The sequence below is a fragment of the Thalassophryne amazonica genome, chromosome 12 (assembly GCF_902500255.1).
Source record: "Thalassophryne amazonica chromosome 12, fThaAma1.1, whole genome shotgun sequence".
NCBI lineage: Eukaryota > Metazoa > Chordata > Actinopteri > Batrachoidiformes > Batrachoididae > Thalassophryne > Thalassophryne amazonica.
Window position 1 is genome coordinate 71,096,019 of NC_047114.1, and position 27,479 is coordinate 71,123,497.

General features: G+C 40.0%; 1 protein-coding gene across 1 annotated transcript; it reads right to left on the bottom strand.

The window, feature by feature from the left end:
* Positions 1-688: 688 nt before the first annotated feature.
* Positions 689-12,928, bottom strand: LOC117521550 (angiomotin-like 2a). Its single transcript, XM_034182874.1, has 11 exons — positions 12,684-12,928; positions 8,797-9,604; positions 8,118-8,286; positions 5,458-5,602; positions 5,289-5,378; positions 3,337-3,632; positions 2,257-2,432; positions 2,032-2,133; positions 1,756-1,937; positions 1,334-1,453; positions 689-1,085 (listed from the first exon to the last, which is right to left on the bottom strand). The coding sequence occupies exons 2-11, from the start codon at positions 9,510-9,512 to the stop codon at positions 1,000-1,002; spliced, it is 2,082 nt and encodes a 693-aa protein (XP_034038765.1). The 5' UTR covers positions 9,513-9,604; positions 12,684-12,928; the 3' UTR covers positions 689-999.
* Positions 12,929-27,479: the final 14,551 nt, after the last annotated feature.

A 27,479-nucleotide genomic window follows, 5' to 3' on the forward strand; every position in this document is an offset into this window, starting at 1 on the left:
CCAAACAACTCAGGGATTCATTCAGAAAATAATCAGCTGATTCACTGGTCATGTAAATAATTGTTAGTTGCAGTCTTATGAAATATGTTAGATTGTATTTTGTCTTTTGTGTCTTTTTTTCCCATGACTGCCTTTTTCATTTTGGCACTTTATATCCTTGATATGTTAGATTTTTTTAAAATATAAGAAAAAAAAAAATAATTATAATAAAATTAAAAATAAAATTAAATACTTTTTATGACAAAATATTAAAATGCAAGGATGAACAGTATTGGTAAATTTATGGTTATGATTTATTGTTAAATTAACCAAAAGATAATCGACTAATCTGAAGCTAATCAACTGACTATTACCAAAAATCATTTATCAATTTCTCAGTAAAATAATTGATGATCCGTTACAGAAATAACTGACAGTAAGACAACTACAGGAATTTGTGTTTTTGAAGTTTGACATACTGAGTTCCATTCATGAGGTTACTGAATAATTTATCTGGTCAATATTTCGGGAATGTGTAAACCAGAAAATATTTTTTGTTCATAGTAAGTTTGAGAGAAAAAGGGATAATAAAAGGGGAAAGCAGCAATATTATATATATATATATATATATATATATATATATATATATATATATATATATATATATATATATATATATATATATATATATATGATATAGGTATAAATATTTTGGTGTACACACTCTGAGAGCACATGACCCTGGTACATTCATCAACACTGTCCAAGTACCTCAGAGGACTTGTATTTTCTCTCCCGGCCAGGCAGCCAGCCTGCAGCTATCTAGCTTAATGAAGGTAAAGTCAGGCAATCAGAGCACAGCTCTCTCTGCAACATTTTCAACCCCTCTCTCTCTCTCTCTCTCTCATGCATCTCCTTCTTTCTGCAGCATTCTTGCCTCTTGAAAAATACCTGTACTATTTCACAGATTTTAAAAATTTTCTTTTCATTCTTTCTTCTCATTCACAATCCGACTCTTCTTTAAATGAAGATTTCCACCGCCTCAGAATCCAACTCATCCAGGCCTCTGAAAGGGTTTAACAGCAGCTTCTTCGGCGCTGCCTTGCCTGAAAACACACAGGGAGAACAAATTATTATATATGTATTATATGGTAAAACAGTGGATAAGTGAGCCAGACACACCTGAACTGATAATGACTAAAAAAAATCAGTCAACAAATCTGCACAACACACATACACACACACTTCCATCCCACATCACAAACTATGATTTACTCTGTCAATAACAGCACAGTTATTTGATAAAAGGCTCCAGTGAACCAACACATTTGTGCATATTTGACAAAATACTCACTGCTGCTGAGTTTTGATTCACTGGGAGGTTCTTTGGTTTTCGTTCCCTCCACCTGAAGTTCTAGCGTTCCAGGTTCTGACAGAATATTTGGCAACGTCTGATCATCAGAGAGACTCTTGCCTATAAACATGAAAAAATACTGTTACCCATGTTCTCTTGTCCAGCTTTTACAACAAGTAACTAATATTAACAGTAACTGTGTAGAATACCCTCAATCGGCAGGTAGTGACGACATTACCACAAGCAAGATTATTGCTACTCTGACACTACTGCTAACCATTATGCATATTTCTGAATGTGAAATGCAAAATGCGTGTTGTGCACGCACATGCTTAACTTGTGAACTCTGATGGGATCAGGGTTGCACTTCTAATAAAAATTCCATACATTATCAAAAAGATCAGCAAATTTTGTGTCCTCACCTCTGCTCTTAGTTGTGCTTTTGGTAGTGCTAATAGCTGGTGTGGAGGAGGCGGGTCTGAGAGGAGACCCCACGTTATTTATAGCCTGGTCATCCTTTCGCCCTTGGTCCTGATACAACCGCTGATTGAGGATCTTGATTACTGCATCTTTTTCCAAGATCTGAGCATAAAGAGTACGGATCCTAATACAAGACAACAAAACAGGATCATCATTTTAAAAAAGTGTTTTTGGAAATGACTGTGATGGTACAGAAGTGTGTCATTCCAGGTATGCACCTGTTCTCCATCTCTTGATTCCTGTAGTCAGCGGCTGGCAGGTCCTCATTGAAGCTGTTGTTGGAGGAGTGGCAGGGTGAGTGATTAATGATGGTTGTGTCTCTAGAAAGAAAAATGAGACAATGCTTGAGATTAAATTTAATAATGTACATGTTTTTTGTTTAAAATGTTCATAAAAGTAAAAAAAAACAAAAAAAAACCCATGCATCTGTTTGTGAATCTTACCTCTGAGCGGCAGCAGTGGCAGCTACTTCCATTGCAAACTGCCTCATGGTACTCTCCTCCAGGTACTTCTGCTCCCAACGCACCATGTCGGCCTCGAGTGCAAGGATGCGCTCCTCGCGTTCTCGCAAGCGCTCTTGGAGGGAGGCCATTGTTACTCCTGGCGGCTGGGACTGCCTCTGTAGTTGAGGGGAAAGAGTTGTTGAGAAAGTTTCTACAGCAGGAAACTCTACAACAGTGGTGTCCAAACTATTCCAGAAAGGGCCGAGAGCGTGCAGGTTTTCTTTGCAGCCACTGACTCCAGCAGGTGATTTCACTGATGAACTCATCCCACCTGCTCAAAGTGATATTAATCAATGAAATCACCTGCTGGTGTCAGCGACTGCAAAGAAAACCTGCACCCTCTCGGCCCTTTCTGGAATAGTTTGGGCACCACTGCTCTACAACTATGAAAACTAAAGTGCCAAGGGCTCTGTGGGTTACCGGCTTAATTAAAGCCCAAGGCAAAATGGCTATTTTCGGCATAACAATGGCCGCCATTTCTAAAGGAAAGAATCTACGCAAATAATTTTGGGACGGGACCAATGTCAATGACCAATATTGTGCCCTTGTTAAATTAAAAGAAAGGTTATCTGACAGTTTTTGAGAAAACTGGGTCCAAATACCCAAATTGGCTGTTTTTGGCACAAAAATGGCTGCCATTTCCAAACAAACGAATCTGACTATAATTTTTTGATGTGAAATAGGTCAATGACCCATATTATGCCTTTGAAAAATTTGAAAAAGTTATCCAACAGTTTTTGAAAAAATTGCCTTTAAGTGCTCAAAATGGTTATTTTCGGCATAAAAATGGCCGCCATTTCCAAACAAACAAATCTATGAATATGAATTTTAGACAGGAACAATGTCAATGACCCATATTACGCCCTTGCCAAATTAGAAAAAAGTTATCAGACAGTTTTTGAGATATCGCAATAAACGGATGACACCAACGACTACTACGGATGCCGCGCCATGACATAGGGTTAGCGGCCTATTGGCTGGTAACCCAAAAATCATGCATAAATTCCAAAATGTGCTGACCTGCTGGGCCCTCAAAGTCCTCAGCTCCTGCTCTAGACGTGTTCTTAGCTTCATCTCCAGACTCTCCCTCTTCTCACAGGTGGACTGTAGCTGAGCCAGGGCGCTCTGGAGCCGCTCCACCTTCTCCACATAAGCCCTCTTCCTTCGCAACTCCTCCTCAAGCTGACGGCCGCGTCCGCGAGCAGCCTCCAAGGTCTCTTCCAGGCGTTTCATCTTTTGGCCCTGCTCCTCCACTGTGGTTCGCAATCGCTGCAGCTCCCGTTCCAAGCGCTCACGTTCCAAGTTCTGCTCCTCATCTGAGGAAAAGAAGAAGAAAATGCAGATGTTTAATACATGTGGATTAAGCAGTATGATCTCTGGAATACACTCCAAGTCTTATGGCAGAATTACAGCCAGACGTAATGTGAAATCATTCCAACTCTGCGTGCAGTCTTTCCTATCAAAGTACAATTTTCCCTGAACATTAATCCACTAGTCCTCCTTCTTGAGCACAATAATAATAAGTACCAGAATTCCTGCATCCTGGCCAGTGTTTTTCATTTAGGGAAACACTTGTGGAATGTTGAGAGGAGGAAGGGGATGAAGGAAGGGGGAGAAATCCGCCCTATCCTTTTGACCCACATAGCACAGAGCATTCCTCGTCAAGGCCGTACAAACATACTTTGGGCCAATTCTTTAAACAGACGGCATAAATCAAACTAACAACAGGTGGGAGAACTTCTTATTTTCTACCATTTCCACTGCTGCTCTGAGATTTAGAGTCCAGTTTGTTTTCCTTCATCCCTCACAGAGTGTTGCATGGAATGAATTCCCTGTCATTGAGCCTTCTTACCAAGTAAGCTGAGGTTACGCAACTGAAATTCCTGCATGCGCCATGCTTGTTGCTACAAAAGATGCCCATGATATCCCACAATTGTATCCCATCACATATGTTGATTACAAGCTCTGGGGTAATTAAAGTGGCAAAAAGGAAAAAAGATGCACTTGAATTGTCTTCGGTCTCGGCAAGTGTTAGGCATTATAGAATACAGTATATCATTGTATCTGTCAACACTTACTTTCTGTAAAGAAGCCACACTTCCTGGCAGTTCCATAGTGTGGAGAATGTGGGGAAGCGCACCACCAATACATGCTCTCAGGACATGGACAGCAGGGCATGGGTGGCACTGAACTGGGGACTTTTTCTTTGGTAGGTAAGACCACTAACCATTTATGTCACTGTCCTGTCCTGTGGCTTTTGAAACATTTTTGTATATGTAAATGTATTATGTATATATGTTTATGTATTCCTACAAATATTGTGAATATAAAGCTTCCATCATAAAGGACTGTCAAGTAATAGGTGTGAGGAAAGAAAGACTATATGGCCCAAATAACATAAAACTGTAATCAGTTTCTCTAATGATAGGCGGTATGTACAGTGTAATAAATGTCTACCATGTGTTGACAATGTGTTATATTCACAAAAAGAATCACCTATTAACAAGCAAATATGTACACCAAGCAACTCATGAATCTAATTAGCTCATCTGCTACCCAGCGAGCATCTACAGTCCACGTATAAAATGCCTACCATGGACATTTAATGTGCAATCTTGTCCAGAAAATGTGCCCACACACACAGATGGGCACATCAAATCAAATGTGGGGGCGTGCACAGGTGTTGCACGTTGCCAAAAACGACCACTCTACAGAACCACCCCAGGTTTTGGATAGCAGCCATCCAGGCAGACATATGGTCCATTCCCACCTCTCAAAAGTAACCATCTGTCTGATGCAGCCAGGTGAACCGTGGGTGCCCCCTTGGTCCTCAATCCTGCTGGATCATGCCCAAGAAATACACCACATGTCCAAAATGTCTTTGCCGATGCTTCCTCTCAGTGCAAGTAACACTCTCCAATAATATCATGGCAAGAAAATAAAAACAAACCCACCACGCAGCCGATACTTACTTTGTTCAAGCAGTTTAGCCATGATGTGCTGGTTATGGTCAGCAGCTTTGACTTCTTTTGCAACATGCGTTCTGGCATTTTCCAGGTTTTCTGCAAAGTAAAAAATAAATATTGTCAGCAACACTGACTCCAGGTCCAGTACTGTACAGAGGTACGGTGCAGACAGTACCTCGAAGGTCTCTGTTGAAATCCTGCAGCCTCCTGATCTCAGACACCAGTTTCCTCCTCATAGTTTGTTCCAGGTTCTCTCTCTTACTGCTGCCCTGCATCAGTGTCTCATAGGCCTCAGAAATACGTTGGATCTCCTGCTCCAACTGGAAGGAGAGGAAATAGGATAGGGGGGGTGGTCAGGATTGGGGGGGGGGGACTTTTGGTTACACGATTTCATGTGACATGGAGGAGATGGAATGTCGATTCCTGCCGTGGGTACACAGATAAACACGCATACATGACTATGTGGCACACAATCTGTGCAGGTGTGGCGTAATTCTGCTATGGTATTCAGGCCCGCACCACTCCCTTTGACACTGATTTATATCTAAGTTCCTGAGGGCTGATAGCATGGGTTCCAGGTTGTGAGCACACAAGTCCATGCTCAGAAGCGCGCACGTACGTACATGACACACAGCAAAGCGCAACTTGACACGTAAGGCTTGCATAGAGAAGTCCGGGAAGTGTGCCAGTGAAGGAAAGGTGAGCATGCCTGTGCTTGGGTTGTGGAAACGGCAAAGAGACACCCACCATTACAGTAGTCACACAGGCATGTTTACTCAGGGCTGCGGCCTGACGGAGAAAACTTTCCAACCCTGGCAATTATCATTCTTTAAGGCTGAGGCAAAGCAAAGGCCATGTGACAACTCCAGCCAAAGGAGCAGTGGATTTTTACAACAACTGGATGAGGTGTCGAATGTCGCTGAAGAGGTTTTCGCCATGTTGAACAAGAAAATATCTTACGTTACGTGTGCTTGACTGATTCGTTAAACATGTAAAGGTGGTTAAACACAGAGGAACTTTTCACTTTTTATGAAGGAGCCCGCCACCTGTTCTGGAGGCCCATCCACCCCATCAGCTATGCGCAGGTTGTCACCTAATCAACTGCTGTCTGACGAGGCCTAGATTACTCTGAAAACCTATGACCTCACTGAAGCTAAACATACTGGCCTCCACTAGGTCAGCAACACAATGACGAGACTGTGTAAACACTGTTTATGAATCTGTGGTATGAAAGGTAGCAGCTGCTGATGTCATCTGTCTCGTCCAGATGAGGGAGTGTAACTGTAGACAGATGCCGGAGAGACAACTGTTGACTGGGGTTGTGTTTCCCAGACAGGTGGCTGGGAAATACGATTTTGCCTTTGCTTCCCACCAGAAAGGCCACTCCGACACCAAGTCTTCACTGCAAGTTCAATCTGCTGTCTAAGAGTTTGTTCTAAAACATGCTACTGCCGTTGAGCCAAGGGGTGCAAGTGTTCACCTGGAGCTAGGGGCAATGCAATCAGAAAACATCTCACCTTCGATGCCTACAGAATAGGTGGCCAAACTGTGTTGGTCAGAGTGACACCTCTGCCAGTTGTTTAACTTCCATTCACACTCTTTTCATGTGCCACTGATGATTTTTACATGATCTTGAAAATGCCTGAAATATCTACATTTAAAAATGGCTCTTTGGATGAACTCAATTCAATTATGTGCAGGATTTCCATCTAATAAATATATGTAGTTCCAACTAAATCAATTACATTATCTTGCATGGATGTGTTTTATTTGAGTTGGGGCTACATATATTTATTAGATGGAATCCAATCCAACGAGTCAGTTTTTTTTTCTTTAGTGTATCACTCAAACAAATGACTCACTGGATGAACTCAAATTAAATTATGTTGCATGGTTGTGTTTTATTTGAGTTGGGGCTACACATATTTATTAGATGGAAATCCTGCTCATAATTGAACTGAGTTCATCCAATGCATCAGTTTTCCAGTTTTCTAGTGTATGAACTGTTAAAAAATACTTTCAAGTCCCTAATAACCTGTGGCACTGAAAAACTTTCTTCCATAAGACCTCTTGGATTTATAATAACACATATTAAAATTATACCCCACTGACTTTTTAATACTTTCAGTTCTTGCTTTATGTCACTTACATTCTTAAAGAGTTTTGAGAAGGTGAATTTTATGAGGCAACAAGTAAGACTACATTTCATTTTTGAGGTGCAACTGCCATCGGTATCTCATAGAAGGCCTGTTTAGTTGGATGATGTGCCACAGAATGGTTCCATCTTGCAAAAAAATAAATAAATAAATAAATAAATTATTGTTGGAATTCAGGTAGTTGCCATTTGGGAAGACAAGTCCAAAATTGGACCTGGAATTGGAGTGGCAACAAGGGAAGCAACATGTTTCACTGGGATAGTAGTTGCCACACCTGGACACCCTTGGTGGAACAGGAAATGCTACTTTCTCACGTTTGTGTATAAGCCCTATGAGTGATGTCAGCTTTTCCCTCAATTAGCACAGCAAGCATGGAGCTAACAGACGCAGTCAATTGGTGAGTCAGCGGGTTTGCAAAATTTTCACATATAACTCCGTAAAAACTACTCGGCTCTAAAATATTAGGTTTGGATCAATACCTTGACAACCAGTGAAGCTCCTCTTTTGGGCCATGTTGGCACCTTTTAACATGCACAATGACCATAACAGAACACAGAGACTGACAGACCTATCAAATCACTTGTGAAGCTATTTGCAGGAACCTAATGGCCAGTAAAGCTACTATTGCATGATATAAATGATGATTTTCCTTATAATATGTGTATTTTTTTTCTCTTACCTTCTCAATGCGACCAGTCTTCTCCCTGTGTGTTTCCAGCTCCTGTCTCAGCCTTTCATTTTCCATCAGAAGCAGCTCCACCTGGTTGGGCTCCTCCAAACCAGCAGGTGGCAAGCTTGTAAATGTGTTGTAGCAGGGCGCCTCAGGCGGCATAGCAGACTGAACAAACCTAAAAGAGAAAAACGGTAAGATGTAAAGTCTAAATATGTTAGGACTTTAACAATCACAAAGTTTGGGGAAACGAGTTTTGACTTTACTTTTGAGCAAGGCATATGGCATATCTCTTAAGTTGTTTTTCTGTCTACCAACAAGTACACAAGCTGACTCCAGTAGCTATAAAATATGTAAAAACCTATATGCAGAACATGTTTTTATGAATGCACCCAAGCAATGGGAATTATCCTACTGTAGTATGCCAAACATTATAAACGTCTTCAGAGCTGGACTTGCTCTTCTGTGAGTATTTTAAGACTGAAATATTAATTGTACGCAAGCTACAGTGTGACTCATAGTGTTAAGTATGTGTTTGTGCTCATGTACGGCAATGACGGATTCCTAGACACTGAGAAGAGACAGTTCATCATACACTACATGACAGAATGCAAGTGAAGACCAGTTTGGACAGAAATATTAACATCAAAGTACATTCACACATAACCATTTCGTATCACCTTCATACCTGTGTTGCTGTGCCTGTGCCAGTTCTTGAATCTGGTGAGGGATCAATCCTTGGCCTTGGATTGGAGCTGAGTACTCTGGTGGTGCTCCGTGGTTGTCCTGGCCTGGTTCTGGGCTCTGAAGGCTTTGTGAGGTGTAGTAAGGTAGCTCAGGGTAGCTATGGGAGCTGCTCTTCATGGCTTCTGCTTTAGAAGCTTCATCATGCCTCTTCAGTGATATCTGCATGCGATGCTCGCTGAGAGATCGCACGTGACTGCACTTAAGTTCCGTCAGATCTGGCTCTTCATGGAATGCCCCTTCATGGAGTTGCTTCAAAGGGCCCGAGGCCACCTGCGCAGCAGGCACCCAGTGAGTGGTCAAGTACTGAGAGTGTACCTTGGCCTGCTCATAGGTTGGCAGCTCCTCCCCGTGCAACTGGTAGAGCTGGTAGCCACTCTCAGAGTGGTGGTAGTCTCCCTGGTGCTCCTGACCCTGGGGCTCCTGCCGAGCTGAAAGCTGAGGGAACTGAGGCTCCTCCAAAGTTAGGCTCTCCAAAGAGGATCTTGGGCTCCTGGCCATGTCACCTCCACTACTAGGTCCACTGTTACTTCCACTGCTGCCACGCAGAGCCTGCTGCTGGATGGCTAATAATGTGCGAGTGTCTGTGGGGTTTCCATAACGAAGTTGCTCCTGGATGAGCCGGTGCAGGACGGTGCCAGACGGCTCCTCAGAGGACATTACTGGGCTGCAAAAACTGCGACTGTCTGTGAAGACCAGCCAAACTTTTTTTGTTCTTCTTTGTTTTCAGGTACTTAGATAAATCTGTAAAACTGGAATGAAGAGAATAAATTAGCAAAACTCTATGCAAAACTCATAAATCTGTAAAACTGGAATGAAGAGAATAAATTAGCAAAACTCTATGCAAAACTCTGAGGCATGCTTTTTCTTAAATTGTAAAAACACTGGGGAAAAATGACATGTTTCTCAAAACCAAACAATTTGTAAAGAATAAACAAAAATAAATATTGGTGAATAAGGTGAATTATTATGAGTGAAGTATCCCATGTATTTAAAGGGCAGGGCAGCCAGGCGGCCAAGCGGTTAGTGTGCTTGTTTCCACAGTAGAAGGTTCCTCGTTCAAAACCACCCCCTCTCCATGTCATGCAGAGTTGTTTCAGGAAGGACCTCTGGTATAAAACCTGTGACAAATCAACATGCAGATCCCATATGGATCTGCTGTGGCAACCCCAAGGGGGAAGCAGAAAGAACTTGCCATCCCATTTATGTCTGGCATGTCTGGTGATGGTCTAGTGGTTAAGTGTTGGGCTTGAGACTAGAGGATCTTTAGTTCAAACCCCTGCCAGCCCGGAAAATCACTCAGGGCCCATGGGCAGAGTCTGTAATTCCCCAGTTGCTCCTGGTATGCAGTTGAGTGCCTTGCATGTCAGCAAGATGTGTGAATGGGTGAATGTAAGGCATCATTGTAAAGCGCTTTGAGTTTCTGGTTCAGATGGAAAAGCACAGTATAAATGCAGACGATTTAAAAGAATGTCATGTTGATCAATTCATCCTGTCTGTTGTCTTTGTGGGCTTATGCACTGAAAAAAAATTAATCCAAAAAATGGTTTAATATGCTACTTCTTAAAAATAGAAAGTATTTGTAACAATTTATTTTCTACTTATTTATTTGATGTCATCTCTTCTTCAACTTCTTATTCCAGATTGGGTAGCGGGCTTATTTATTTATTTTGACACTTATGCATGCCAGTGTTTGGCCCTGTGTGTCCATAAATGCATGTGCGAACAAAATAACAGTTTGATCCGACTTCATCCAAACTTGGTGGAATGACTGAAGAACATCCAAGGACAAGATGATTTAACTGAAATGCTTAAAAGTGAATGTCACAGGCTAATGTTGATATTTGGGCCCAGTGCTGTTGCTTACAGTAGTGAGGCAACTCCAAAGAGGTATATATAATATCTACTGGTATAAGCAACAGATTGGTTGTCGTCGTGTCCCAAGGTTCTTGAAAGTGAGCAATATCTTCACCTGGTGGACATTTACCTATACACTCTAAAAAAGGAACTGTTGACTCAACGAGAAAAAATTATGTAACAATTTGCATAGATTTTTGAAGTTATTTCAACTTTCAACTGAGTTAATGCCACAAGACTTATCTACACTCAAAAAATTGCTCACTGGATGAAGTCAATTCAATTATGTGCAGGATTTCCATCTAATAAATATATGTAGCCCAGTTGGGACTACATATATTTATTAGATGGAATCCAGTCCAGTGATTCAGTTTTTTGAGTGTGTCAAAAAATGACTCATTTTATGAATTCAATTATGGGCAGGACTTCCATATAATAAATATATGTAGTCTAAATTAAATTAAATTATCTTGCATGGATGTGCTTTATTTGAGTTGGGGCAACATATATTTATTAGATGGAAATCCTGCTCATAATTGAATTGCGTTCATCCAATGCTTCATTTTTTTGAGTGTAGTTAAGTTGAAATTAACTTAACTTTAAAAAAATCTATGCAAATTGTTACATCACTGTTTGTTGTTGAGACAGCAGTTTATTTTTTTAGCGTGTACATGAGTACAATAGAATTAATGCGGGTGCAACAGAATTTCGCCAAGAGCCATGGTAGGAGATATTCAGAATTACTATTTTGATAAATTTGTGACAGATACACATATAGATACCATTAAACAGGGAGACAGACACCCTCTCTACTTTTAAGATTAGGCTTAAAACTTTCCTTTTTGCTAAAGCTTATAGTTAGGGCTGGATCAGGTGACCCTGAACCATCCCTTAGTTATGCTGCTATAGACGTAGACTGCTGGGGGGTTCCCATGATGCACTGTTTCTTTCTCTTTTTGCTCTGTATGCACCACTCTGCATTTAATCATTAGTGATCAATCTCTGCTCCCCTCCACAGCATGTCTTTTTCCTGGTTCTCTCCCTCAGCCCCAACCAGTCCCAGCAGAAGACTGCCCCTCCCTGAGCCTGGTTCTGCTGGAGGTTTCTTCCTGTTAAAAGGGAGTTTTTCCTTCCCACTGTAGCCAAGTGCTTGCTCACAGGGGGTCGTTTTGACCGTTGGGGTTTTACATAATTATTGTATGGCCTTGCCTTACAATATAAAGCGCCTTGGGGCAACTGTTTGTTGTGATTTGGCGCTATATAAAAAAATTGATTGATTGATTGATTAAACACCAATTATGAAGTCATACATCAATGTTCTATTAGTCACATGATGTCTGACCTTGGGTGACCTTGAAAGGTCGAACTCAAGATCATGAATATGTAACTCAGTTTGTGCCCAATATGGTTTAAAAAATATGTGTTAGACAAGGATAATGTGGTTGATGTTTGGACAAAATTGATGAAATGTAATCTCCACATAGAACAATACATTATGGTATCACTGAATCACAATGAATCCATCTCTGTGTCAAGCATGTAAAGTGTGGGTGTTTTACGATTATTACTATTATTGTTAACAGCAACAAATGGAAATTTTTGCCTTTTACTGATGTAGTCATAAATGGAAAGAAACATTTATACACAAACAGCAGTGTGTTTAAGACTTTTTGCACACAATATATTCGGTATGCTATACTTTGCATGTGATCTCTTAGTTGACAACAGCGACACCACAAAAGTTGTGGACACATTATGTAACTGCGGGCAGAAACACATGCGCCAAAAATTCCAATCTCACGGAGGGGAACAAAAACACACAAAACTGCTTTGTAAAGAAGCCTTTATGTTAAAGCACTTCTTTTAATCAGCTGTAAATACTAACACTTCGATGTCCTGATTACACATTCGTTTGTAATAAGACTTTATTTCTTTTTGTGTTCTGTCGTGGAAAATAAAGAAGTCGCTGCTTACCAGCTCAAGCTGTCATCGTGGTGAAAAACACAAAAATTCGCTTTAATTCCACTATTTGCGTTCGTCTGTCGAGGCAGACGTGTTTGGTGGGTCGTCGTCGCGGTGAAAATGAGTGTTGGAGAGGAGCAGGCGGCAGTAATAAGTAACCGAGGAGGGACTGTGAGGCCGGAATGTCAGGAATGTAAAACGCGAGCTCCCTCCGGGATCAAACGCGTCAAACCACAGGAGAGCAACGACCAGCTTTATCACCGAGCTGCTGCACACTTTATTACACTCAGCTTTCATGTTCGAGAGCGTAAAAACACACATTAGCTGAGCCAAAAATGGAAACACTTTCAAAAAGCAAGATTTTAGGCTTTATTCTGTTAGGATTTCTTATTTTTTTTCTACTTCTGTGAGGCAGAAATGCATTCTTTTCTTTGGGAAAGGATGCAATGAGCTTAGAAGTTTTCACAGTGAATTTTGAAGTCTAATTTTAAAAGTTCTTATTTACTCAGGCAATATATATATATATATATATATATATATATATATATATATATATATATAAAAAAGCCTTTTTGGTACCTAAAATGATTTGGTAAAGTGTGAATAGAAGCCTTCAGGGTCTATGGTCCTTTGTGCACTTCTTTTGTAGTTCCGGTGCACTAACATTGCATCGCATGGAGATTTGTTGTTTCCTCGTAGTAGTTACCACAAAATTAAAGCTAGGGTAGGAAACTCTGTTTAGAAACACTTTTTGTTATATTGCGTGAAATGGTCAGTCTATCCTAACAGTAGTCAATACATTATGTATTCAATCAATCAACATTTATTTATAAAGCGCTTTACAGCACCGACTGGTGTCCAAAGTGCTTACCATTAAAAACACATTCACAAAAATAAAACACATATAGAATAAAATTTTAAAACAACACATAAAAAAAGAACATAAAAATAACAGAACATGTCACCTCCCCACTAAGCGTTAAAAGCCATTTTAAATAAATAAGTCTTTAACTTAGATTTAAAAAGTGCTAGGTCAGGAATAGTACGTAACTCAAGAGGTAGCTCATTCCACAGTCTGGGGCCAGCTACCACAAAAGCATGATCACCCCAGCGTTTATATCTTGACCTTGGAATATCTAAGTAAAGCTGGCCAGACGCCTTTATTAATGTCCTACTGTAGGTGCGCAAAGTTAAATTTTCAGACAAGTAGGGAGGTGCAAGGCCATAAATAGCTTTAAAAACAAACACTAAAATTTTAAAATCAATTCTAAAATGAACTGGAAGCCAGTGGAGTGAGTACAGGACGGGCATAATATGCTCACGTCTAAAAGTGTTTGTTAAAAGACGAGCAGCAGAAAAAGGAACGAAAAAAATCAGACGTCTGTAGCAGCTGTAGGATCGATAAAACTCCGACAAATTTAAGCCCTGCGGTCCGCTCTCAAAAAAAAAAAAAAAAAATCAGATGCCTTGATGTCTAGTTCTTCCTGCTCACGTCACCAGGCTCAACACCCCCTCTGTCCCTCCCTCCTCCGCGCGTGCACACTCATCTCATTTCACCGAAGAAATTCACTTCAGTACAATGGCAGAAGGAATACAGCTGAAACTACCACTTCCATCAGATTGTGCCATGTCGGATTAATCATTTTCTCTGCAAATTAGCCATTGAAAACGGCTGTACTCACTTCCTGAATCACACAGGACCGCTCCAGCTTCAGCCGTTTGCGCATTCACCTAACAAGCTGCAGAAAGCATTTTGAGCTGTCTAACAAGGTAATTATTTGTCATGTTTACATTGTCATGGCTTGGTAAAACAGTTGTGTGTGCTTTCCTTCTTGTGTGCAGCTGTTAAAATATGTTTATAACAGACTTCTTGTTATAATGTTCGGATGAGGTGCGCTCTGATGCGATCCACTGACGGCACTACTACGGCTGAAGCTGGAGCAGTCCTGTGTGATCCAGGAAGTGAGTACAACTGTTTTCAACGGCTAATTTGCAGAGAAAATTATTAATCCAACACAAAATAATTATGTTATATACACAGTGTCCAGCGCAGATCCGGCAGCCGGTAGAACAAGTAACAGCATCCAGCTGGGATCGCAGCGGGTGGTATCATCACGGCGACGTGTGTGCTACTGCGTGTCAGGGGGCCTTACGTCAGCTCTCCTCTGCCCCGCTGAGTCTCACAGTCAGATGCGCATTCAAGTTTGTGGGGGTGTGGCTTTGGACGGAGCACTGACGGGGGAGGGGGTGGAACCTAGAGGAGGTGCTACTTTCAAATCTTTCTAGCTCTCTTGCTAGCTCCAACTCTAGCTTTAAGGACCTTCTGGGGGGGGAATATGATGGCACATAACCCAGTGTTGCAGACCGAAGGGTCCCTCCCCTAAAAATCGGTCCGCCTTGCTTCACTGTGCATGCGTCATTTCGGACCACAGCAGCACGTCTGGGACGGAGTTTCTTCACGCAAAGCAATCAGACTGATTAATGGGGTTATTAACCATCAGATGACAATGTAAATCCTCTTAAATCATTCTTAAGTCAGTTTTAAGCAGAAATGAGGCCGTTTTAAGCAGAAACTCAGCGAAATTCTGTAACGCTTTGAAATGACCAACACACAGTGAACGCATCAGCTAGCAGCTCATTTAGCCACAGCACTCTGATCGCTTCATCCGTGTTTTATGATGAAATAATGCTGAATATATATGGAAATGATTGTTGTACAAAAGCTTCCGATATCTGTCGCTGAGAAAGATGATAACTGGAGTGCAGTTTTAAGCAGAAACAAGGTGATAATCCCTGAGGCGCGGCTAATGACGCATGCTAAGTGAAGGCAGGTGGACTGTTCAGTCTGCCACACTGAGTGTGATTCATCCTGTAATTTGAAAAAAAAATCTATATAACATGTTAACTTAGGTTTATGCCTTTGGTGACCGCATTTTCTGCTGGTTTGCATTTCTTTTCCTCATGCATGATGAGTGGTGATGCCATTTTCGTTATGTACACCCGACAAGTCGAACTGGAACCACTCCAGGCCCACAGGGGATGATGGGACCCTGAAAGACTCTATTAAATATCAGGGGTATGTTCGGGAGCTAATTAACGTTCAGAAAAGTGAATGTTAGCTTTAACTAGCTAACGTCAGTTAGTTAAGGATATATATTTGTTGAGAGCTCCCCCTCATTCCCCAAAAAACACTTGATGTTTTTTCGTCTTTTGTGGGGTCCAACAATTACAATACCCCTTGTAATTTGAAAAATAGAGAAGAAGATGTGGAGTATGCGCATAAAGTTACCCGCTCTAAACAAACATAAGTCTGTGAAACAAACCCACCAAGTTGCAATGTAGCAGCAGAAGCAAGAACTTTACAAAGCAGCACACAGAGTAAATATGAAATATTTAAATCTGATCTGTTGTGTCCTTTCAGCCGGATTCATCAACATAGTCTGATGAAAACTGTCATCCACAGAAGACACCCTTGTTTTGGAAATGCTTTAATTCCTTATTGTGGAACTTGCTTGTGAATAAACACAGGATGGAGGTGTTTCTAACGACATCTTTGTGTTTATTTTTCCTCTTGATTTTTGCCATCAATGCTCGCCGACTGGAGTCAGAGAAACGAGCAGTCTGCTCTGGATGTGTTTCTCAGGCTGAGACGGACGATGATGACGTTTAGCCGCCATCCAACAAGAAGGAAAAATAACCTATTTTAAAACCTGAATGTCTTTTCTGCAATTATTGCATTAGTGTCACAACGGTTACTTCATTCATGCCACAGCTATTCTTCGTCTGTAAACCCAACAGAATTCAAAAATAATGAGGAAATCAATTGCCACAAAACCTTTGAGTTCATAAACTTAAAAGTAAATTGTTCCCAGAACTTAAACATTTTTGATTACATTACTTGTACCTCATGATTACAATTATATTAAAGTGTTCATTAAGTAAAAGTAAGTTCCTTTGGCCGCTCCCTTGTTTTTTTAACTCCGGGTCACCACAGCAGAGTTGAGGTATGTTGATTTGGCACAAGTTTTATGCCAGACGCCCTTCCTAACACAACTCCACATTAAATGGAGAAATGTGGCAGGGGTGGGGTTTGATCCGGGAACCTTCTGCACCGTAGCCAAGCACACTAACCACTTGGCCACCACCCCTGCTGAAGTCTTCATTAAATCAACTCAAATATTTTTTTATATATAAAATTACTAAATTCTTTTAAGTTCTGCTTATGTTATGCTTTGAAGTTTTGCGTACTTAATACACAATTAGTTTAAGTCAATTAAAAATTCTGAGTATAATTTACTCAGAAAGCAAGCCCATGTTACACAAACTTAAAATATTTAAGTCAGTAGAACAATTTATACTACTTAATCTTTGTAATTAATTTGAACATTCAAGTTTACAACCAAGACAAAAAAGTATGTTAAATTACCCTGATAACAATAACAACATATTTTCCATTATGAGCGGGAGACGCTAATGCTCTCAGTGAGAAAATTCTTTTAAAGAAATTTTCTTGGTGTTACATGACATTTTGCAGCCGGTGTCCCGTCGAGATGAGGTGAACGTCCAGATGAGGTGCGTCGCGCTACTGCGCATGCGCACATTGCTCTACCCCGGACTTGAAGACATCACCCGTAGAGATGAGGTGCCTCGCACAACTGCACATGGGGAGCTGATGTAACTCACTCGACGTGTAACTGCGCATGCGCATTTTGTTCTTTTTTTGTTTTTGTTTTTTCTGTCAAAGTTTTTTTATTTATTAATTGTATTCAGTGTATTCATAGCCTAGTAAGTAAAACATTTTCTGTATCTTACATTTGGAGCATAAATGTATGTATATGTATATTTTGCCTGTCAAAATAAGCTAACTCCAGGTTAAAAATACGTATCGTTTTATAGTGAGTAGATTTTATACCTTACTACGTTCGGATGAACAATTTATACATTTACTTGCCCATCAAAATAAGCGAACTTCGTCAAGTAATTTTTTCAGTGCACACATATGCAGTTACACGAGGAACCTCATCTCGACGACGCACCTCATCTCGACAGACTTATCTGCCGAGCGGAGGTGCCACACACCTCATCTTGACGGTGCACCTCATCTCAACAGAACACCGGGGCTCACATTTGAGAGATGGGGCTGTGACATCATCATCTCCCAAAAGTTAAATAATGCTTGTACACACAAAAACATAAAAGAGGCATTTCCAGATTGATGTGCTCTGCTCTGGGACCCGTTTTCAAACAGTAGCCTTTACGGCCATGTGGATGAAATGCTGATATGATTTAAAACTTTTGCAAATAAGCATAGACCATGAAATCAGGGACTAAATTTGGTAGCTGTTTATTGGACCTCTTAAAGAGGTGTCAATGCAAGTGAAGGAGGTCATGAAAAAAACTTAACAGAACTGTTAGAAGTGGCCAAATCACAATTTCAACTTCAATTTCAATTTATTTTCATATCACAACAAAGTTGCCTCAACATGCTTCACACAAGTAAGGTCTAACCTTACTAAACCATCACAATTTACCTTACTACAAATCACAATTTAGTACATTCTTAAAATGAGAGATCATATCGAATTATAAGAAATACTAAAAGGCCTGGAATCCTGCAGATGACAACTAAAGTAGATGATGGCAGAATTCTTTCCTCGCTAAAGAAAAAATCCTTCACAGCGCCTAAGCAAGTGAAGAACACTGTGGAGGAGGAAGGTGTATCATTATCAGGTCTACAATCAAGAGACACCTCCATGAACGTAAATAGTGTTTAGGACAAGGTGCAAACCACTGATAACACTTAAGGACAGGAAGGTCAAATTAAACTTTGACAGAAAACATTTAAAAAAAGTCTTTTTTTTCAGAAGAATGTTGTCAACATTCTTCTGAATGATGGGCAGAGAGGCATAAGGAACAGAATGATGCATGATCTAAAGTATACCACATCATCTGTCAAACATGGTGCAGGCAGTGTGATGACATGGGTGTGTATGGCTGCCAGTGGAACTGGGCCATTGGTGTTTATTAATTATATGACTGCTAATAGAAGTGGTATAATGAATTCTGAAGTGCTCAGGGCTATGTGATCTGCTCAGATTCCGTCCAATTTATAGGACGGTGATTCACAGTACAGATGCAAAATGTCCCAAAACATGCAGACAACTCAAGATCTTCTCAAGGCAAAGAACTGGAATATTCTAGGAGTCAGTCACCTGAACTAAACACATGTGGCATGCTTTTAAATTACTGAAGACAAAACTGAAGGCAGAAAGACTCATACACTGCAAAAACTGATATCTAAGAAAGTAAAAAAAAAAAAGACTTGTTTAAAGAAAATTAGACTTAATTTTTGTCTAAATAAAAAAATAAGCAGTTTTTACATAAGAAAAAAATGTCTGATTTTGGGAAAATTTATCTAACTTTTTCTTAATAATATTTTCCAGCTAATATCGAGCTGTATTTAACCAGTAACAAGGAAAGGCAGTGGATTTCAAATCATCCAAGCAAGGGAACAAGATTATTTTCCTTATTTTAAGATGGAGACTAATTGTAAAATAAGAATTCTGTCTAGTTTTAAGGCACATTTTCAGTGCATAGACATTTTGCTAGTTTTGAGAAGTCTACCCAAGTAAATTTTTCTTACCCCATTGTCAGATTTTTTTTGCTTAATACAAGACTGTTTGGCTAGATTTCTGATTATTTGGCTTATTTTGAGAGGGACAGTTTTTGCAGTGTAAAGAAGCAGAAACTGAAGGAGGATGCAGTCAAGGCCTGGCAAAGGATCTCAAGGGATAAAATTCTAAATGTAGTGATCTCCATGGTTTCCATCATTCAGGCAGCCATTGAGTACAACAGATTTTTCATCCAGAAATGAACAACAATCTTATTTGTAATTGTGTCAGCTTGTCCAGTTTTGGTCACTGAATGAACTGACTGTATATAAAAATGGCTGGAATTTCTTCAGAGCGTTCAATTAAAGATGAAAGTTTACACTTCAGTCACATATTGATTGTTTCATTTCAACTCTGCTGTGATGGAGTACCAAGCTGTAGCCAAACTACTGATGCTTGTAGATTTAGTACTGTACTTATTTGACCATTATCTGCATCCATAAAGTGATCTATTCTAGATGAAGCAGACTACTCACGTGAAGAAGCTAATAGCAGGTTTTAGAGTGTGGAATGTAACTCCATTTGTTAGTTATACGCAAATTCAGTACCATATATAAATTCAACCGTATTCTCTTTCCACGTATAGATTGTATTGGGTTAAATAAAAATATAGGAATACCAAGGCAATAAATTTGATTCTGTGCACGCTTGTGTGTCAGTGTGGTGTGTGGCAGTTAGCCCTGGAATCTGAAGCCCTTGTATTTCCCATTACATGGAACATAGTGGCTTTTCGTATCCAAGACAGTATATGGCGCAGAACATTCAGTGCATCCAGAAAGTTTCCACTGCGCTTCACTTTTTCCACATTTTGTTATGTTACAGCCTGATTCCAAAATGGATGAAATTAATTTTTCCCCCCTCAAAACTCTATACACAATACCCCATAATGACAATGTAAAAAAAAATATTTTGTTTTGGTTTGGGTTTTTTTTTTTTTTTTTTTTTGGCAAATTTATTAAAAATCGAAAAAAGAACTCACATGTATTCACAGCCTCATGAAGCTCAACATTGAGCTCAGGTGCATTGTGTTTCCACTGACCATCCTTGAGATATTTCTACAGCTTAATTAGAGTCCACCTAGGGTATATTCAGTTGATTGGACATAATTTGGAAAGACACACACCTGTCTGTAGACAGGTGTGTGTCTTTCCAAATTATGTAATTATAAAGTCCCACAGTTGACCGTGCATATCAGAGCACAAACCAAGCATGAAGTTAAAAGAACTGTCTGTAGACCTCCGAGACAGGATTTGCTCAAGGCACAAATCTGGGGAAGGGTGCAGAAATATTTCTGCTGCTTTGAAGGTCCCAGTGAACACAGTGGCCTCCATCATCCATAAATGGAAGAAGTGGAGATCCACCAGGACTCTTCCTAGAGCTGGCTGCCCATTTAAACTGAGGAATCAGGGGAGAAGGGCCTTACTCAAGGAGTTGACCAAGAACCTGATGGTCACTCTGTCAGAGAGGAGAACCTTCCAGAAGGACAACCATCTCTGCAACAATACACCAATCAGGCCTGTATGGTAGAGTGGACAGACGGAAGCCACTCCTTTTGCCAAAAGGCACCCGACTCTCAGACCATGATAAACAACATTCTCTGGTCTGATGAAACAAAGATTGAACTCTTTGGTGTGAATGCCAGGTGTCATGTTTGAAGGAAACCAGGTACCATCCCTACAGTGAAGCATGGTGGTGGCAGCATCATGCTGTCGGGATGTTTTTCAGACTAGGAGACTAGTCAGGACTCAGGATTGAGGGAAAGCTGAATGCAGCAATGTACATAGACATCCTGGATGAAAACTTGCTCTAGAGCACTCTTGACCCCAGACTGGAGTGAGGGTTCATCTTTCAGCAGGACAGTGACCCTAAGCACACAGCCAAGATATCAAAGGAGTAGATGCAGGACAACTCTGTGAATGTCCTTGAGTGGCCCAGTAGAGCCCACAGCTGAATCTGATTGAACATCTCTGGAGAGATCTGAAAACGGCTGTGCACCGATGCCCCCCATCCAACCTGATGGAGCGTGAGAGGTGCTGCAAAGATGAATAAGTAAAACTGCCCAAGGATAGGTGCGCCAAGCTTGTGGCATCATACTCAGGAAGAGTTTAGGCTGTAATTGCTGTCAAAGGTGCATCAACAAAGTATGGAGCAAAGGGTTTGAATACTTATGTACACGTAAGTTATTAGGTGTTTTTTTTTTATAAATTTGCAAAAAAAACTTGTTTCATGTAGTCATTATGGGGCGCTGTGAGTAGAGTTTTGAGGGGGAAAAAAGAATTTACTCCATTTTGGAGTAAGGCTGTAACATAACAAAAGTTGGAAAAAGTGAAGCACTGTAAATCTTTCTGGATGCACTGTAGCCCGTAGAACTTCAACGTTCCCCATTGCTTTATAAATGTCACACATGGAAAGAGGTGGTCGCCCTGCTGAGAGACATTTCTCACAGAATCAATGGGGGGTTGCTACTGTACAAGGAAAGCCAGGCAGCTGATACTCCGACCCCAGTCACAAATTACAGCTTGAACAGATTTGATTGCCCATCCTTTGTACTGACCTAAAACTAGTTCAAAAGTAGTCAGAGAGCACAGTGACATCACACTCGTATTTCAAATTAGATTAGGATATTTTGCTAATATACATACTTGTACATATAAAACTGCACAGAGACCAAATAATTAGAAGATGCATTCCTCCATTACTATAAAACACAAATATAGTGACTGCAGTACATTCACCCTTTTTGGTGTGAAATTACTTCAAGGCTCTGATGGAACACTGTCTTAGATACGGGAGTATTACCATAATATCAACCAAAAACCATAAAATTCACCCACTACTCAGATCTTAGTTGCTACCAAGGCTTCAGAATAGTTCTTGGACTTAAATTAGTCACAGACCCCAAGTGTCTGTTTGCTCTAACTGAACATTTTGCCCCTGAAAACAACAAGAAATTTCCAATTTGATGTTCTCCCTCAATCAGAAGTGTATCTCCTTGCAGTTAAAATGTGAATCTTGTCATGGTATTCACTTATTTTGGCAGTCGCATCCACATCACTGGGTTTGCGGTCTTTGAGATGGAGAGATGGCTGGGGAGCATTTCCAAACTCACTAGGTTCCTGGACAGAGGTGTGTGGAGATGTCAATACCTTTGCAGGAGAAAGTCTTTAGGGGCCTGGTGCTTCCTGTCTTACTGTAAAATTGTGAAACTTGGACGTTAACCAATGAAATCTTGGATTTAAGTTAAACAGAGAACTCAAATTTCTATTTAAGGCAAACTGATCAGTTTCTTGAAAATTCCAGAAAGTTTTTGTTTTGGCCACTTAAAAGAAAAAAAATTATATAAAGAGTATAATTTCCCAAGCTTGTATTTGTGGCAATTGATTCTTCTTCTTTGTCTTTTTTTTTTTTTTTCTTCAAAGTGACAAAGTTTTTTAATTCGGCACACAAAATATTCAAATAGAAAAAAATGAACAATTCCACAAACAAACACAGACAAAACTAGTGAGTCCGAAAGGGTGTGGGCTGAAGCAAAGCTTATTAGCGCCCACCCCTGCTAGTACAAGTCCAACAATTCTAATCAGTCATATTTACATAAATATAAATTCACTACTACGTCGACACACAGACATACACATCAATATACTATTCACTTATAATTATATTTATATAGTACCAGATCATAAGAAAGTCAAATCAAGGCACTTTACGCCAGTAAGGACTAACCTTACCAACCCCCAGAGCAAGCACTAGGCAACTGTGGTGAGGAAAAACTCCCTATAAGGAAGAAACCTCAAGCAGACCAGGCTCTTGGGGGTGACCCTCTGCTTGGGCTGTGCCACATATACCTATATACATACGTATATACTTTACAAACATAAATATATACATACATATACACAGTCACTTATATACATATACATATACACCTACCCATATCTATATATCTGCATACGCATATACATACCCACACATTCAAATATACAATAAGTCCCACTTATAAATTGAACATTCCATATAAATCAAATTATATTTGCTTCTTTATGATACTTAGACATAATGTTCTTTTTGAGTAGTTTCTTAAATCTCACTAAGGTACTACTCATTCTAACCTCTGTTGAACATTTGTTCCATTTCCTCACCCCAACCACAGACACACAAAAACCCTTTACATTTGTTCTTACTGGTGGTTTCATAAAAATTGCACAACCTCTTAAACTATATCTGGATTCCCTCAATCGGAACAGACTCTGGACATGTCTCGGTAAGGCTTGGTTTTTCGCTCGAAATAAAGTTTGAATTGTAATGTAATCGACCAAATCAATGAATTTTAATAAATTTAAAGACACAAGTAGAGAATGAGTTGGTTCACGATATTGTTTATTGCAGATGATTCGTATGGCTTGTTTTTGCAAAAGGAATATTGGATTGGTATTTGATTTGTAGTTGTTTCCCCATGACTCAACACAATGTCATATATGGTACCATCAGAGAATGATATAAAGTAAGTAACCCTTCTTGCGGCAGTAGGTCTTTGGCTTTATACAAAATGGCTATAGTTTTTGACAATTTTGATTTCACATAATTTATATGTGGTTTCCAGCTAAGTTTATTATCAATTATAACACCTAAAAATTTATTCTCTGTTACTAACTCAATTTCCTTATTGTTTATAGTTAAATTTTTACATTTGGGTGCCTGTTTATTTCCAAATATAATACATTTAGTTTTCCCAAGGTTGAGTGACAACTTATTAGCGTCAAACCAAACCTTAAATTTTTCCAGTTCTTTCTCCACTATGTCCAGAAGCTGTTCAAGATTTTCACCGCTACAGAACACAGTTGTATCATCCGCAAAAAGGACACATCTCAGTGAACTCGACACCCAACTTATATCATTTATATAGATTATAAACAACAAAGGACCCAGTCTTCTTCTCCTCATTATTATTATTATTATTGTTGTTATTATTATTATTATTGTGAAACTGAATGAAAATTCTTGTTCTGACTAGTGGCTCTGATGTATTTCAGTAACAAGCCAGTTAGTTTGTTTCACTGAAGAGACATACTTAAAGAATGTGAAAAGAATCACAGCTGAATGTAAATCGTTCTAACACCCAAAGGCCAAAGATCACAATCAAGCCCTTACGACAGGTTTAACATCTGTCTAAACCCTAGGACAAATCTATATATTTAGGGAATACCCTCTTGTATCTGATGATTTGTGGACATTCATGCTGTTTTTACAGTCGCAAATTGAGCTTTACCGGCAATGTGTGCAGAGCCGGTAAAATGGATATTTGCAACAGCATGAATGTCTGTAAATCATGAGGCACAAGGGGGTTATTTCCATCTAATTCAATTCCATCTTTTGCACTGTTTATTTTTCTGTAGGTAATTCGGTTGGCGAGGCTTACCGTCGAGGCAGCGTCGCTCCAACAGCGGTTAGGGTGCGGAGTAATCCATCAAATGTGAAACAGTAAATCTGTATCAGAATCCACATCAGTGCATTCATATGGTGTCTTAAATTCACCCATTTCGGCATCGTCATCACTACGCGACTTTCTCTCGCTCTGAGCTATCTGCGTAGCAGCGCGCGCGGTCAGGACACAGAGTAATACATGAAATGTGAAACGGTCAAATATTTTGCGACCGTACACCTGATATTATACGGTCTGAAATCTCACACGATTAGTCAATCAGATTTGCAGAAAAAAACGTAATTGGATTAGCATTATTATTTTCCTTTTATACTAGGACATCCAAGTTCTTAATATATAACAGGCAGATTTAGATTGGATAACCTGATGTCTTTGGTACTCTGTCTCTTCAGAGGATCCTTGAGTACCTCTGGAATGACTTTGTGTCGAGCGGTTATTTAGTTAGACTAAGATGAGCTTGTATTATGAGCAAACATCAGCTACAACATTTTGGCCAATTAGTACCCTTCTCGGGGCATGGTCCAGCACACAGGTGCCTCAGTGCTGGGAACCCCAGAAATTAGAAAAAGCCAAGGAGATGCCAATGTTTCGTGTGGGTTTTGCAGGTAGGTGATTGCTTTCGAGAGGTAGAGATGGACCACTGTCTGGGTGGTTGCCATTCAAGACACAGGGTGGTGTGCTGGATGTGGAGACATGCTCCCAGACATGACCTGTTATACTGAGAACTTTCAGACTACAATTTTGGGTCCTTTACACCAGTGTTTCCTAATCCCAGTCCTCACAAACCCATAAATGGCACATTTTCAGTATCTAGCTGATTGGTTCATTCTGGTGTCTGTTGGCTCTGGATTGGCTGACCACACAAGAATGAGCCAATCAGCTTTTGGCAGAGCAAGGAGAAGTAAAGTGCACAGGTTAAAGTCTCAAGGGAAACATTGCTTTAAAGTACACATTTTAACAACCTAAGGGTAACTGTGAACATTGACCTGTCATCAGATTTGAACTAATCAACTAACCAATCCCCAAATGATAAAACAAAACAAATGCAGTCCAATCACAACCTGTATTTGTGATTGACTATTGTACAGTACATGGTCTCTACCCTCAGGCTGGTTGTCTAATGAGAGTTAAAATCTATAGGCTGGCTCACTGATTTGAAATTGAACTCCCCTTGCAGTATCCTAATCACCTCCGGCTACTCTAGTGCATACTCCATAATTAAACATACGCAGACACATTCACATCATGGTTCAGATTCACGTTCTTTTTTTAAGCGATACACAGACATGGTGTCTCTGGGGGCGGTGGTCCTAAAGACGCGGTCAGAGTCTGAGAACACGTTTGCATTTCCCCTTCAGTTTGTGATCCATCACAGTCTCCATCCTGTTAAAAGTCTGCCCTTGTCCTTTAACACCACCTCACTACTTCCTCTACCCATCTCCCCCCCGGTGTCCCTGTTGGTGGACAACGCCCCCGGACATTTTGTCCTCCATTGTGAAATGTTTCCTGTTAACTTCCAAAGGAATGCAAGGCTGACCCTTTGAAAATTATTGACATTCAGTGCCTGAAAAAGTAATTACGGGAGACGGACATCTAAACCAACAAAAATCACTATCTTTATGGAGATGCCGGAACCTCTGACCAGATTTCCTTGTGGTATTCAGGAATATTTGAGGACAGTGCCCAAGAAAACACAATGTGTTGTTGCTATACACACTAAAACTGGATTGCCTTAGAGGTTTTGGTCGAAACATGAGCACAAATGAGGCAACAGTCAAACTACCAGTTCCACAATTGGAAACAGTCTAAATCTGTGCCTGAGCACAAAAATGGAGAAAAGAATCTGTTGAGTTAAAGAGGAAAGTGTTTAAAGATACAAACTGCTATTTTATATTAAATGGGGTTTTTGCACAAACTGCTCATTATCACTGGTTCCAGAGTACCATGTAGAAGTTTTAAGTTCATTAAATGTGCCTAAAATCTGCAGAAATAACAAAGAGCTGCAAATATTGTAATATTTATAAATAACCAAAAAGGACACTTGGTGGCGTGTCTATTTCCATTAAGGCCTCATGGGCCTCTTTAAATTACATTACACCTCCAACCAAATTCCAGGCCTTATTCCGGTAGCCGAACCCAGATTGAAAATACCTGGGTTAGGCCACCAGATCCAGATCATTTAGAGCCATACCAAAGTACACCTATAATCATAGGATCCCAAAGACTCACCTTTAGTGATCCCGACTTTGTTTGATGACTTTGATCCTGATCACTCACCTTTGAAATTCATTGCTGACCTCTGATCCTGAGCTTTATTCCTGGTCACACATCTTTGTCTGTGAGCTAGAACATATTTATGTGAGAGGTTGTTGTAGAATATACAATATATTCTACAACTATATATATCCTAATATATATAGTTGTAGAATATATAATATATTCTACAACTATATATATTCTAATATATATATAGAATATATACCTTCGGCCTCAGGGTGTATGGTTTTCTTCAGGGTGTAAAAAGCCATATTCATTGGTAAAACAACTTGATAACAATTTTATCATATACCTATAAATGATAAATGTTTTATGGTTTTCTGAATGGTGTAAAAAGCCATATTCACTGGTGAACAACTTGGTAACGATTTTATCATATACAGTGGTCCCTCGTTTATGACGGGAGTTACGTTCTAAAAA

Excerpts from the sequence above, each read along its gene's own strand:
- LOC117521550 (XM_034182874.1), bottom strand. The coding sequence starts at position 9,512 with ATGTCCTCTGAGGAGCCGTCTGGCACCGTCCTGCACCGGCTCATCCAG. Across the intron at positions 2,433-3,336 it reads GGACTTTGAGGGCCCAGCAG|AGGCAGTCCCAGCCGCCAGG; the intron begins GTCAGCACATTT and ends CCTCAACTACAG. Across the intron at positions 1,086-1,333 it reads TGAATCAAAACTCAGCAGCA|GCAAGGCAGCGCCGAAGAAG; the intron begins GTGAGTATTTTG and ends GTGTGTTTTCAG.